At 27.8% G+C, this 15,109-nt stretch overlaps 2 protein-coding genes across 2 annotated transcripts; one reads left to right on the forward strand and one right to left on the reverse strand.

Moving 5' to 3' along the window:
- The first annotated feature begins 2,569 nt into the window (after positions 1-2,569).
- LOC113850986 (cysteine-rich repeat secretory protein 15) lies at positions 2,570-4,474 on the forward strand. Its single transcript, XM_027481487.1, has 2 exons — positions 2,570-3,260; positions 4,353-4,474. Exons 1-2 carry the CDS (start codon positions 2,570-2,572, stop codon positions 4,472-4,474), a joined length of 813 nt encoding a protein of 270 aa, XP_027337288.1.
- Positions 4,475-7,630: 3,156 nt separating this feature from the next.
- Positions 7,631-11,103, reverse strand: LOC113850088 (pectinesterase 2-like). Its single transcript, XM_027480452.1, has 2 exons — positions 10,164-11,103; positions 7,631-8,518 (listed from the first exon to the last, which is right to left on the reverse strand). Exons 1-2 carry the CDS (start codon positions 11,011-11,013, stop codon positions 7,836-7,838), a joined length of 1,533 nt encoding a protein of 510 aa, XP_027336253.1. The 5' UTR covers positions 11,014-11,103; the 3' UTR covers positions 7,631-7,835.
- Positions 11,104-15,109: the final 4,006 nt, after the last annotated feature.

Below are 15,109 nucleotides of genomic sequence, written 5' to 3' on the forward strand. Positions count from 1 at the left end.
GCCCAATAATTAACCCGCTATCATAACTAAACTATTGATAGATAATGACTGAAAAAAGAAGCATCATAATATGTATTAAAAAAATTAATTTTTTTAAGTGTAAAATTTTAATTCTGAAAATATATTTTTAGAAATATAGAATCTTAATTACAAAATTTTATTTTTAGAAAAAAATTAATTTTTAAAATGTGAAGATATAATTTCAAAAATTTAATAATAATAATTATTATTAGTATCATTATAAAGGGTATTTTGGAGGAAAAATTATAAATGTATTTACTAGGTGCACAAAAAAGTAAATTCCCGTATTAAATTGGATTCACGGAGCTTAAAGGATTTGTTTAGATATTTCTTCAAATCGCGTTATTTTATTCTTATTGAACTTTGACAAATAATCCTCTTTTAAAAGCAAGGGAGCTGCTAAATAGACTTTCCACTGCAATATAATTGAATCCTCTTTTATTAAAAACTATATAAATTTTCTAAATCTCACTTTTTTTATTTTTTAATTAATTTTCTCTCTCATGTTTTTATTAATTTTTAATAAATTTTAACTAAATAATATGTTAGAAAAAGTATTACCGGCATTCCTCTTAGTAACATTTAAAATATGCCACTACTTGCAATTAGCAATACTTTGACAAATGCAAAATATTGATGCATATAGCATATTTTAACTCTTCAAATTTTTTTTAACAAATAGACAACTGTATCTCTTAATTGCAGTAAAAGTGAGTGTTTAATACTTTTCTAATATTATTTTCACATAAATTATATAATAAATATTTACTATTATTGTTCCTTAAATGTTAAGTAAATTTAAAAGTTAAGAATGTTTAAATTAAAATTAAAATTTGAAATTGAAAAGTAAATAAACAAAGAAATCACAAATATGATTTGATATGAATAAAATTTCAAACTTCGATTTATTCTTAACTACCTTTATGTTACCAAATTTAAATTTATTCAATTGTATTAAAGTAATTTTTAATTATTTAATTAACTATTATTACTACCTAATAATCATAAGATAATGATAATTTTTTATTTATATGTTATCTTAATAATTATAGAAAATAAAAAATAAATAAGAACCTCAATAAATATAAAATTTGTTAAAAATAATTAACTGATTGAAAATTGATGTAATAAATTAATTTTTTTAACTCTTAAACCTAAAGGAATTTTTATTTTTATTAATTTATTAATAGTATGATTGTCTATTAATTGATAACTAAGAATAACTTTTGAATCATATATATATATATATAAAGGTTTAAAATTACATTACAAGATAAATTTTAGTCTAAAAAAAATGTATTTAGTTACATATAATTATAAAAATAAAAATAATTAAACATAAAATATTTCTAATGACAAATAATAAGAGAAGAAAAAACTCAGTAACTAGTTTGCTTTATGAAAACACAACTTTGCAATAAGAAGGAAAGAAAGAATAAAAAAATGAATTTAAGATGGAAAATTTAAGGTTTTAGTACGCAGAGACGAGGATAAGATGAACTCTTTATTGATTTCTCTATATTTTTATTATTTTTCTGCAACATTTTTACATACGTTGTTATGTTTGTTCAGGTCGTGTTGAAATCATTTTTTATAATTAAATTAATAAAAATTTAACTAATAAAATATTAATTTAAATGATAAAATAAGTTAAAATTCTCTAAATAAAATAACAAAATGATAGTTTATAAGTATAATAGTTACAAAATAAATATAAACAGATACAATTGTTAAAAAAAATTATAAGAGGTAAATGTAATTTACCCTATCAAGAATAGTAGCTATTATATTATTAAAATAGAGGCAATACAAAATAGCTCAAACTGATTGAAAAATTCTAGATAATGTTGGGAATAATCCATCTTTAAAATCAACCAACATATCTTTTTATAATATTCTCTTGACGTAGATACTCACTCAAACTTATCATATGGCTCACCTGTGTCAGTGACTCAATGGGTATTTTACAGTTTGAGAAGAAAGTGAAAGGAATATATTCTTTTAATTTCTCTCTAAAGTAATAGCTGAAAGTTCTCATTGTAATTCATTATTTTGCCGCAAAAATATGTAAAAATCATAATCTATTGAGGATACACATGATTTATAATTATGAATTTGGATGCCAGAAATTCGAGATGATTGGTAAAGTAAATTTAGCTAACTGTAAACTTTAATGTAACTTGTTCGATATAATTCATAATTTGATCCATAGAGACAAAATTGATAGCATAAATAAGTAACCTGCTCTTAGAAAGATAATTTAAGGCTAATTTAATATTTTAAAAATAATATGAATAGTACGATCATTTCAAGTTTTGAATGTTCAGGTAATCTAAAATTAATTGAAATATAAAATTTAACATTCACAAGGCTTTCCTACTGAAAAAGGCTTCACGTGAGAATTCAGTAACGACCGAAAAAGTGCCACCACCCCACTCTCATATTATCATGATAACCATGAAAGAAAGGAAAGTCTTTACTGTGAGGAAGCAAGGAAAAAAGAATGTTGAGAACTCATAGAATCATTTTAGCTTTTAAACTCTCAAATATGATATTTCTCTTTTCTTCAATTCTTAGAGCTCAAGGTTACACTACAAGAACTCAAATGTTCATTTATGGAGGGTGCTCTCAAGAAAAATACCAACCTAACACACCCTTTGAAGCCAACCTTAATTCTTTTCTGTCTTCAGTTGTTAGCTCATCTTCTCACATTTTATACAATAGCTTTGCAATTGGAAATGGAAGCTCAACAGCCTCAGAAGGGTCCATATATGGCTTGTACCAATGTAGGGGTGATTTAAGACCAATTGATTGCTCAAAATGTGTTCAAAGTTCTGTTAACCAAATAGGTTTGGTTTGTCCCTTGGCCCTTGGAGCATCTTTGCAACTTGAAGGCTGTTATCTAAGATATGAACATGTTGATTTCCTTGGAAAACCTGACACTAGCCTTTGGTTCAAGAAGTGTAGCAAAGCTGTGACAAATGATGTTGAGTTCTTTAGGCGTAGAGATGATGTTCTTGCTGATTTGCAAGTAGCTAATGGATTTGGAGTTAGTACTTCAGGTTTTGTTGAAGGGTTTGCACAGTGTTTGGGGGATTTAACTGTTGCAGATTGCTCTTCTTGCCTTGCAGAAGCAGTGAGAAAGCTGAAGAATATATGTGGATCAGCAGCATCTGCTGATGTGTTCTTGGCACAGTGTTATGCTAGGTATTGGGAATCTGGCTACTATGATGAACCAGGTCCGTTTGATATCTCATTCTTTTTCCTTTTTACCCCCTATTTTGGATTCTCTTGTATTAATAAGTAACATTATATAGTCCTTGTTGTGAGAGCTCGAAAGACATAATTGTTACTCACTATAGTTGTTGGTTTGCATTCATTAAATTTGATAAAACTTATGTTTTTCTCAGCGCGATTGTATTATGTTATTCAATACTATGTGAGGATTTAATTTCTTTTTTTATACATTGTGCATTTAAAATTGAAGTATATATATGTATCTTATTCAAAGGCAAATCTTCTCTGATTTGTTTTTTTATTTTAAATTGTACCCACTAGTTAGTTTAGTGCTAATATAATTACATTCAATATTCTTCCCAATGAGCATTTGTTAAAGGAAACTTTGTGAATGACTAAACTGATTCAATTCTTCGGGGAAAGAAGCAAGAGAAGGAGGTTGATTTTTATTTTTTTTGGAATTTTGGAATATGATTAAAATTACTTAAAGAAACTTTGTGCCATTCATGACAAACATTTGAAGAGAAAATGGAGGTGAAAAAGATGCAGCTAGTACCTAACAAATTGTCAACATGTAATCTTTTTATGAAGCAAAGTGTTTACTTTTATGCTTTACAGGGACAGTAATTCCTCTATGCCCTTTTACTTTCTGTAAGTTTGATTACTTTTGTTTAAAACTCAGAACGCACTTATTATTTTATTCTCTATCCTATATTTTCAAGTTTCATAATTTGGCACAAAAATAAATTTTAATGTTAAAAATAAGATACTATGGAATCTAAGGACAATCTTTTAGTACCAAACACTGAAGAGTTTTATATTCTTTCTCCAATTTCTTAAACTAATTAATGGTTATGATGAAACAAAATGCAAAACTTTTATTAGATATGCTTTTGAAATTAAAAAGGTTTCCTTTACAATTTGAATATTATAAAGTACAAACCACTATTTTTTTTTTTAATCAAACCCAACAGTTTGGTGTAGTCATGGGATATTATAGCAGCCTTCCTTAGTATCTTACAAATCAAATGCACACTATACAGTAAACCAATAGTTCTGATCGTTGCTTTTCCCTAACTTTGTGTTTTGTGCAGAATCTTCCAACGACGATGACCAAGTGGGAAAATCAGTTGCCATTATTGTGGGAGTACTAGCAGGTCTAGCCATTCTAATTGTCCTCCTCTCAATCTGCCGAAGAGCAATGGGTAACATTTGATTTCTTAATCTTGTAATGCTTATAATAAAATGAAAGAAAAAGTCTGTTTTGGCTGCAAGATTTTAGTTTTTAATTGGTGCAATACGACTCCTTATATATGTGATAAATTTTTCATGACTAAATATACAAGATAAAACATAATTTTTTTTTCTAAATTGAATAACGACTGATAAACTAATGGGGCTAATATTCAATATTTTTAAATTATATGCAGGTTAAAAAAATTGTAGGTGGGGATTACACTCAAAGAAGAGGGGTAATCATTTCAAAAAGTAAGCAAATGTTTGTTTAAATTTTATGAAAGTGCTGCTTCCACTTTTGTGCTATTATTAATACATTATGTTTTTCAGAGGGTGGATGTTATGTGTACAAAGTGGCACTCTCATTGTTCATCAATTTCAGAAGGGTTGTTGAATCCCTTGCCCACGTTATCTCCCGACAAAATATCATCATTCTTTTTTTTTCATGAAAATTAATTTCTTTGTTGCTCTAGTATAGTATGATTTCTTTCTTAATAGGATTACTTTATTGTACTACCTTTGTTGACATATTTTGTTCAATGCCCTCTTGAAAGGCAATCTAGATTGTTCTGAGTTTTAATTAATTAACTTGTTTATGGATTGCAAAGCCTCTTTTAAAAGTACAACCTAGTTTGAATCACAATTTTCATAAGCAACAAAACTATAACCTAAAACTCATGTGAACATTTAAGATTTTCACATAGATGTGCGTCGAATTAACATTGTATATAATGGATCTACGTTACCATATTTTGACGTAAAAGCTATAATTTATGATGATAGTAGTAGTTTATGTGGATTTAATGCAAAACCAAGTACACTAGTAGTAGTTTATGCATTTCAAACTCATGTTACTCAACGCATATTCAAACATCTTGGTAGTAAAATTAAGTCTGATAATCTGCTAGTCTTATTGCAATAAAGATAGTGTATTTAAAAAAAGTAATGCCATTTTCTCTAATATATTAATTTTTCTAATATTTTATAAAAAAAGTATTAAATAAAAAATTATGAAGCTTGATTTAAAAATAATGATTTATTCCATAAGAAGGGAGACTGGTTTAGATTGATTTAACAGTATTTTCATTTTTCTTTCCAACTCATGTAATAACGATAATCAGAGTTTCGTTTTTTTTTTTCTTTTATAAATTTGATCGTCTTTGTTTGTTTAAAACAATGCCTAGTCCCAAATAATTTGGCACCAATCAAGACTTGTCTTCATTCTTATTTCTTTATTATTTTATTTGGTTATATTTTTTTTCTTTTTTGTTCATATGTGATATATCTTCATTGGCTTGTTTTTCGTTTTAGGTTGATATGTCTTCATTGTCTAGGGGCTTTTTCATTCTTAATTTGGGTTTATTTCAAATATCTACAAAAATATAGATCTAATTACTCAACTTTTATGTAGGTCCAGCAACTTTTTATTGTTCTGGGCCTTAAAATAATAAAAATGGTTTGCACCCAAAAGAAAAAGAAGTAAAAATCTTACCTTAATAGAAGAAATGTTGGACAGTTATAAGCTAATTATTTAAATGCTGTAATGACAAAAGCAAGAAAAATGCTATAAGGATGGATTAAATATCAAAACTGCAAGTCTTAAGTTTAAGAACATTCGAGAGATGTAAAGTTGCAAACTCGTTTGTGACAATGATGTTTTTGTTTTTGTTTTTGGATTTTAAATTGTCAAGAATTAGAATTTCAAATGATTCTAGCTAGAATTTAGATGTCGTAAGACTTTACCTACGAGAAAAGTTGGATAAGTGTAAGTATTGAAAGTCAAACATGATTACATAAGGCGTTTAATTTTAATGAAAGTTGACTGTTGCAAGAGATTGACAAGTTTTTCTTTTGAAAAATTAACAAGATTATAAGTTTAATTAACTTAGCGCGAGATTTTTTTTTTCTTAACATATATAATGTAAATGCATCTTAATTTTAGGTTCATGCCTTTTAAATTTTATCATATAATAATCTATTATATTTAAATTATAAAATTTATTAAAATATCGATTCGATTAGCTCCCGACTTAATCGTTAGGTGATGCATAATTGAAATGCACTTTTTTTAATGGAAAGAAGGAAAAAGTGGGTGGCATGAGTTACACTGTACTTCGCACACTTTATCCAATAATATATTTTATAAATAATTAACCTTTATAATATAATTTTAAGTCTGTGTTCTGAAAAGCGATGTAGTCAGTAACCATTCATACAAAAAGCCTATTTTGTTAAATATATATATATATATATATAAATAAGTGTTTAAGAATTGATCCAAACTATTTTAAAATATTAAATTACAAAACATTAAAAATTTATAAATATGCTAAAATTATAGTTATTTTTTTTTATATAAACACTAATCTAAAATATATTTTATTCAATGTATTTGTATTTTAAAAAAATGAGATTAAAAAATATTTGTTATTAACGAAGAAGAAAGTAACTCCTAAAATGGTTTTATCTAAAATAGTTTATAAAGTAAAGTTATATTTAATATACAGAGGCATATACACACATAATATTTAAAATTATGAAAATCATTTATATCTACAAAATGTGAAATAAGATTTTAATAAATAATTATTAGATTGTGTAACATTTTTTATTTTTTTAATCTTTTTTATATACATATCATTTTAAAAATATATCTCAAAATTAAAAGGGACAATATCTTGTTATCTTACTTTTGATAGTAAATAACATTTTCAGCATTTATTTATGTGGGGTCATCTCTCTTAAATGTATAACCGAGAAGACAATTCAAGGTCCTCTAACTCACATATTAGATTGATGACCCATTCTTAATTGCCCTATGATGTCGATACATGGACTAACACGAAGCTTCCAAGACATCAGAGATGACATGATCCAAATTCCAACCTCAACACACAGATCAACTCAAGAAAATGAAACTTTATTCTATATAATTTATAAAATAATCATTTATTGATATTTAAATTGTGCTCACACATGGACTAATCTTAAGGCCCGGAGAGTAAAAACAATTCCATCGCCAAATGTGAGAACCTCGCAGCTTAATTAGATTCAATATGAAAAACACAGACAAACAGAAAATGACGACCTATAAATGAAACTTTGATCTTTGATTCTATAAACGAATGCAATTCCACCAGCAATAACAATTCTTTAATTCAATAGTAACAATATAAATACCAATACAATTTATTGGCCGTACCAAGATATTATTTTTTTTTCCTTGCCTTATTATTCCCTAGTACAGCCATGATATAGATTTGTACGGGACAAATAATTTAACATGAATCAATACAAGAGCTAATCACAAGGTGCACCAACTTATAAAATTAATAAGCAATTTAAAGCCCTGATGTGAAAGGCACGCCAGTGTTTGGTATCCATGAGTTACCAGCAATGAAGTTTCCAACAGTGAAAGGTGAAGCTTGAGAAGCACTAGTGAGAACATGGTAACCCTTCCATTTAACTCTATTGGAAGTGGAGGAACCTGGACCAGTGTTTGCATATTCAGCATAATACAAAGTGTCCAAAGCAAAATTGCCATCCCATTCCATCCAGCCAGCAGGGTTTATCAAGCTATCAAGAAAAGTTTTCATGAACACTGTTCTTGAGTACTTTTGCCAAGGCCTTCCAAGATATGACTTAACAGAACTTGGGTTGAAACCTGAGGCACCTGTGACCTTAGAATTGTGAATGATGATTCCAGTGTTTTGGTTTGGATCAGTTCTTCCTTGTGCAGTGACTGTGATGGTCTTTTGTGGAGGGGGTCTTGCATAAATGTTGCAATTTTGCAACACCACTGCAGCATTACCAAAGATGAAATCTACTGTGCCATAAATGTCACATTCCCTATAAAATTGCCTCTCTGAATGAACATATAGTGTGTCTTGATAACCCTCAAAGCCACATCTATAAAATACTGAGAGATCAGACCCTGAACGTAGTGCCACAGCTTGGTGATTTGCTGCCCCTGCAGTGTTCCTAAATGTGATGTCTTGTGCAATAAATCCATCACCAACAGCAGCTGCAAAAAATAAAATAAAGGATAGTTGAATTAATTAACTATTAATTATTGCTTACACTTTTTTTATGAAATGCCAACTATTTTCTATTGAATTATTGTATTAATGAACTTTTTTGTGGCTTATATATTTATTTTCAAAATCAATTACAAAAGTTTCTATCCAAATGCCGTAGTAACTAGTCTTGTCTGCTTTTGAATTGTTCAAATTACTATACCGATTGATAAAAATCTCATTTTCTACTTTAATCTAGGTTCAGTACATGGAACTTGGAGAAAATATCAAAGTGGGACATGCTTGCTTTGAATTAGGAATAAAAGAAGATGAATGCAATTTCTTTTAACTAGCATATATTTAAGAAGTGGTCCATAAAAAGAAAATATGATAATCTAGAACGTATATATGTCCCTTTCTGCATGTTAAACCATGCACGCTTCTATAGCTTGTTTGACTTCTAAAAGTCAATTCCGATCCCCTCCTATATAATTTACCTCTCAAGAAGCTTATTAACCTTTAACTTGCTCTCTAAGACAAGTTCTGTATGCGACCCTTTAATTTTTAAGACCACTAATTCAAATTATTCACGTAAATTTATTCTTAAATCAAACCTGCGGTTATAGAACGTTGTCTTAATTCCAATAAGAAACCAGCACAAAAAATGTTTCATTGACTTGCTACGGATTATTATATTTAGTTTCCCTTTATTATCCCTTTTCCCGATTGATTGATTTCTTTTTTTGAATGGACAATACTCAATTGGAGAAATATGAATTTTCGGAAGGATTTAACAATAATTTTTTTTGAATAAAATACATATCGAAAATGATTCTAGCTTTAACCACTTAATGTGGATCTTGGGCTCCACCAACATCTCAATCCTTAATCAAGACAAGATGAAGCTTTTATTAAATTAAGATTCCGTCTAATAATAGAAATTTGAGATTTCTTTAATAGAGGTTGTTGAAAACTAAACAAAATGATTTGATTGATATCATAATAGCATCTTTTCATTTTTTTTTGTTATTATTAATCACCTTTTGTCCAAGAACTCTTTTGTCGGTTTTTTATGGTAAGTACACCACTATGTATAGAATCATATAAAATTTGTTGGAAGTAGAACGCCTAGGCATATTAAAATAGTTATTTTTAATAATTTTTAAGATTATTTTTAAATATTTAAAAATAGTATTGTTTTAACGAAAAATATATATTTATCATATTTTTAATATAATAAATATTTATTTATAAGAGAGTTATCATTTTTAATTGTTTAAAATCAATTCTAAAAGATAACATTAATAATTTTTATTAAAATATAATGTTTTAATATAGTGGTTATTTCTTTCACAGACAAGTAAACTGAGTCATGATTTTTTCACACTGAATTTTACTACACTTTCTTCTATAGTTATTAAAAAATAGTATATTTTTCTCTTTCTTTTCAATGTCAAATAAAAAATGTACACAGAATGATGAACTTGATTAATGAAATAATAATATGTCATTAAAAGGTAAAATAAATTATTGATATATTAGCCTATCTATCTATTACCACTAATTAAACCATCATTAAGTAGTGTATAATTGGTATTAATATTTTGGTGAGTGAAAAAAGTTAGAGAAAAGAATATGATAGTATTTGCTTACCAACAGTGGCTGAACGGAAGGTTGTGGAGCCCCCTCCAACGCTTTTGCTACCTGTGATTATAGTCTTTCCAATACCATCACCAACTAACATTATATTCGTCGCTTTTATCTCAACTTGTTCATTGTATACCCCAGCTTTCACATATATCACATACCTTCCGCTACTACTCTTTGGTGCAGCATCTATGGCTGCCTTAACCGTTGTGTACTTTCCAGACCCATCTTTAGCCACCACCACATTAGCCTTAGAAGCTGCTGAAGATGATTGCAAGAGCTTTCGGTCACCGGGTTTGACCCATGTTGGGAACCCATCTTTGTAACTTGGTGGTTGGTAAGAACCCTTGTTGAGAGATAGTGTATTGCTTAGTAACTTAGTTACATTATTGGACAACAAGGATAACACAAAGTTTGGGACACCAAGGTCATAGAACCCATCTTTGCACGTTTCAAGGTTTGTGAGAGCTGTGCTTATCCAAGTTTGAGCTTCGGTTTGGGTGCACTTGGTGTCTATGGTTTTGTTGAGCCTTTGGATAGTGTACTCATAGAGTTCAAGGCAATCAGTCCATGCGGCTGTTTCATGGGCGTTGCGGCACTTTGGGCCTACTGAGTGAGTGTTTTCTTGGCCCTTTTGGGCTCTCTGTAAGGCTAGTTGTAGAGAAACTTTGAAGAAATCGGATTTGTTTTTGATGGGTTTGTTGAAAGCATTGCTAGTCAAATAGTACTCACATGGTTGGGGGTAAGGGGTTTGGTTGCACCATGATTTGATGTCATTGAATGAGTAGCCGGAGACAATGGAAGAAAATAGAAAGGGAACAAGTAGAAGTGTTATTAGCAAGCGAAATGGTGTCATAGTGAGGAGGTACACTATGGCTCAAGAGTCGGAGGGTGAAGAGAAAAAAAAAATAGGGAAGGGGATTTGAGGTTGGGTTTGAGGGTGGGTGGGGCTCATGTCCTAAATTGGAGGCCTTTAAATAGAGGGAGAGAAGAGGTGCTTTGTTGGACAATTATGCATGGAAATTTGTAAACTATGGGAATATTGCCCTCCATGTCTTACTTTTCCTACTTACTTTTGGATTGGCTCTATATTTTCATGCACGTCTGTTCATTCATTTGTGTATGAGCAACAACTATTGGAATTTATTAAAACACAGCATTTAAATGGGTAGCAATATTTTATAAAAGATTGGGAAAAAAAAATCGATTAAAGATATGTAATTAAAATCGGGGTCTTTGACCTTACCTAAATACTGATTTGGCCCAATGACGGCAATATAATCATCCAATGAAACGCGTTATAGTTACAGTATGTTCATATTCTTACACATATATTGAATATAGATACATGTTTTATATCTTATGACTTATGTTACGTCCATAATCTAACTGGCTGAGGATAGTTTCTAGCTGGGTAGTATTATTGTTACTAATTAGGAACAAATTTGCCAACTGTTTACTAATTAATTGTTGGCCTCAAGGAAAGGCAAATTGTTTTTGATTTGCGTTTTGTCAACGATGAATTAACCTGCATGTTGCAGCCTGATCCTTGCCATTATAGTATTCCATAGATCCACGGCTAGATCACACACGCATACGAATTCATATATGTCATTAGTTAAATATATTAATCAAAATGAATTGGTATGGAGTAATTAATAATGGACCAGAAGTCTTGGCTTAGTTGAAAGATAACCATTGGCGAGAAACTTTCAAAATAGCTTTGTTCAAAAGAAATACTCAATTGTAAAATAGAAGGAAATTGACCCTTTGGTTTCAGCAGTTCCACCATTTGTATTTCTCATGGTTACGCTTCGGATATGTCCAGATTGACAGTAGATTGCAGTATCAAGGAGACTTTTCTTACTTTCCTGTCAAACGATGAATTGCTTGGCAATATTAATTTTCTTGTGCTGACTTTGGGACAGTGATGTATAGGGTTGCTTCATATTTTCAGTATCAATTAACATTTAATTTTAAGCATCAATTAAATTTTAATTATATAAATTTTATAAATTTGATCTACTTTTAAAAATTATAAATTAATAATTAAATTGATAAAATTTATTTTTGATAAAAAATGTTAAATATATAACTTTACGAAATTTGATATTTATTATTATTCCATATCTATCATTTAATTATCTTATAATTCATAAAGTACTAATTTTGATTATTTTTATAAACAAAATAATATTATTATGAGTTATATTATTTTCACAACAGACTTTTTTTAATTTTCTTTTTCTAATTTATAAAAAAATATAAATTTATTATAATAGAAAAACGATTCTATTATTGTTGTTAAGTAGAAGAGGTATTCAAACCTATTACAGTAACGCCAGCTATCCGTTTTAGTCAACATGCGAAAAAAGTAGTCCCCGTCCACCTATTGCTGTAATTCCAGGAAATTTATACAACGACCAAAAAAAACCCGGAAATTTATATAAAAAAGATACCTTTTTTTAAAAACAGATATAATTTAAGAATTATAATTATATTAAAGGGATATAAGTATTCTACTAATTTTTTATTCAATATATTAAATAATGTGTAAATACGAGATTCAGTGAGTAAATAATATATATAAATTAAAACGTATAAAACAGATGTATAAAACAACTTGGGATTGCACAAAAGTACCCTCATAGGCATAGCCAGTCCACTCAATACGTCAGATATTACTAGGTACTGCAATCTCTATGAAGAATTCTAAATCGAATCTATAATAATCAATTTATCAAAATGAAATTTGATTATATAATACATTTTTTAAGGTGCTACTGTAATTTTCAAAGATTAGCTCTATGAATAATTTGCTGGTGCATTCACCGTTAAAGACGTTTTGCATACTGAATAAGAGAATCAATAAAAAAAAATTAAAACGAAAAATTACCATTACATAAGCATCTACTTAATATATTTAATGTTTATATCACTTTGTAAAGTTAGAGGAAAACTACACATCTTAAACTCAATTGTTTGAGCTAGGAGTTAGGTTCAAGATTTGAGGATAAAGGTTCTATAAGTTCTTGAGTATAAGAGACTAAGAAAAATAAAATAAAAAATTCGTGTATAAAAAAATATATATACTTGATGTTTATCGTATGTTAACGGAAGAGCACATAGATAAGGGTTCATCATAATCTTCATATTTTAATGGTAGCTTCAATCAAGGTTCTAATGGCTTGTTCAATCATGTTTTATTTTTTCTATCGTTTTTTTTTTTTGGTTTTTGAAAATTAATTTAATGATCAATTTTAAAAACTGTTTCTGAGGAGAAAATAATTTACAGAATCTATTGTTAATCTATTAATTGGTTTATAATTCAAAATTATATATGTTTTACCATCCCTCGAAGGTAGCAGTATATATTCACTACGAAAAAAATTACTATTTATTAACGATTTTATGTTTAATTAGTTTTTGTTACTATCTATATATCACCATGCAAAATTTGAAGAAAAGTATAGTTATAAACACAAATATTGGTATGACGTAACAGCAAGGTTCAAGTCTTCAAGATGGAAATCATATAGTGAACATTAAAATGGATCAATAAAAAGTTTTTTCTTAATTTGGGGTAAATTTTTAAAATTCATGTATATGAAAAGATAAAAAATATAAGTGAAATTAAAAAAATTATATTCCATATATTATACAGTGTCATTTTTTTATATTTTAAATAACGATGCTATTTTGGAATAAAGATTCTAAGTTCGACAGAAGTCAGCTATAAAACACTTAAAAAAGAAAAAAGTAAAAGAAAATATAAAGTTGTGTGAACAGAATATATACTTTGATGTATCGTTATTTAACGAAAGCGCAGACAGAGAATGGTAGTATCCATATTTTATTGGCAGCTATAATCAGTGTATTTCTATTCATATTAACTACAAGTACAAATTTATATTTTTTTCAACCAAAAGAAAATTTTATTGCTTAATTAAATGCAACATGAGAATAATTCTCTAAGTAGAAAATACAAATATTACGAAAGGGTTTTCAAAATAAGGGTTGTTTCCTTTCAATCTCACAGTATTATAGGCTCATGAAGGTTTTATCAAATTAATCAAAGGCCCCAGCATGCTGATTATTACATATCACACTAGTCAAGAATGAGCAGCTAGATTCCTTTGAATGGATTTTCATAATTCTAAAATGTATAGATTTTCTTTTTCTGAAATGTCGTATATTGATAGAAAAAACTTAAATGTTATCCTAACAATTTTAAATCCTTTTATGAAAAAAAAAAGTTCTTCAAAGTCTATACCTATCCTTTAAGGAAAATTGTGGATTAAAAAATGTTAGATTAATAAAAAAAAATTTTGTTTGAGTTCATATTTGAATGAGTATTGATCTACATTTATTTTAATATTATTAATTATAATTTTTGTATTAAACCTATGCATGTTTATAAATTTTTAATGTATTTTCAGCACACTAAAAATAAAAAGACAAAACATAAGTATAAATTTTTAAGTACTAAATTTATTAATCAAAATTAAAATTTTATCTTAATAACTCTAAATGATATTAAATATTTTTTATTAATTTAAAACTTTAATTTTAATTAATAAATAATAAAAATATTTTAAAAATTACACAAAATAAAATTCATACATAATTCGCCTAGTTAGTATTGTTGAGTTCGTAAAAAATGTTTCTTCTTTTTGTTATTTTATAAATATAATATTTGTTTATTTAAGATTTAATTAAAAATAAAAAATATTAATTAAAATTATTATCGATATATTTTTATTTCAAGTTTTTTTATAAAACTATTAATTTCTCATTAATTCTTTTGAGATCAAGAACATATTATTAATTCTATCTCAATTTATGGGACCAAAAAATTTCATGAAGTCATCAATACTTATTTACATTGAAAAACGAGATGAGTTTATAATACGTATTTAGAGGGAGTTAGTTGTTTAACAGTGTAGACTTAT

This window comes from Abrus precatorius, unplaced genomic scaffold, assembly GCF_003935025.1.
Source record: "Abrus precatorius isolate BTA unplaced genomic scaffold, Abrus_2018 Scaffold9, whole genome shotgun sequence".
NCBI lineage: Eukaryota > Viridiplantae > Streptophyta > Magnoliopsida > Fabales > Fabaceae > Abrus > Abrus precatorius.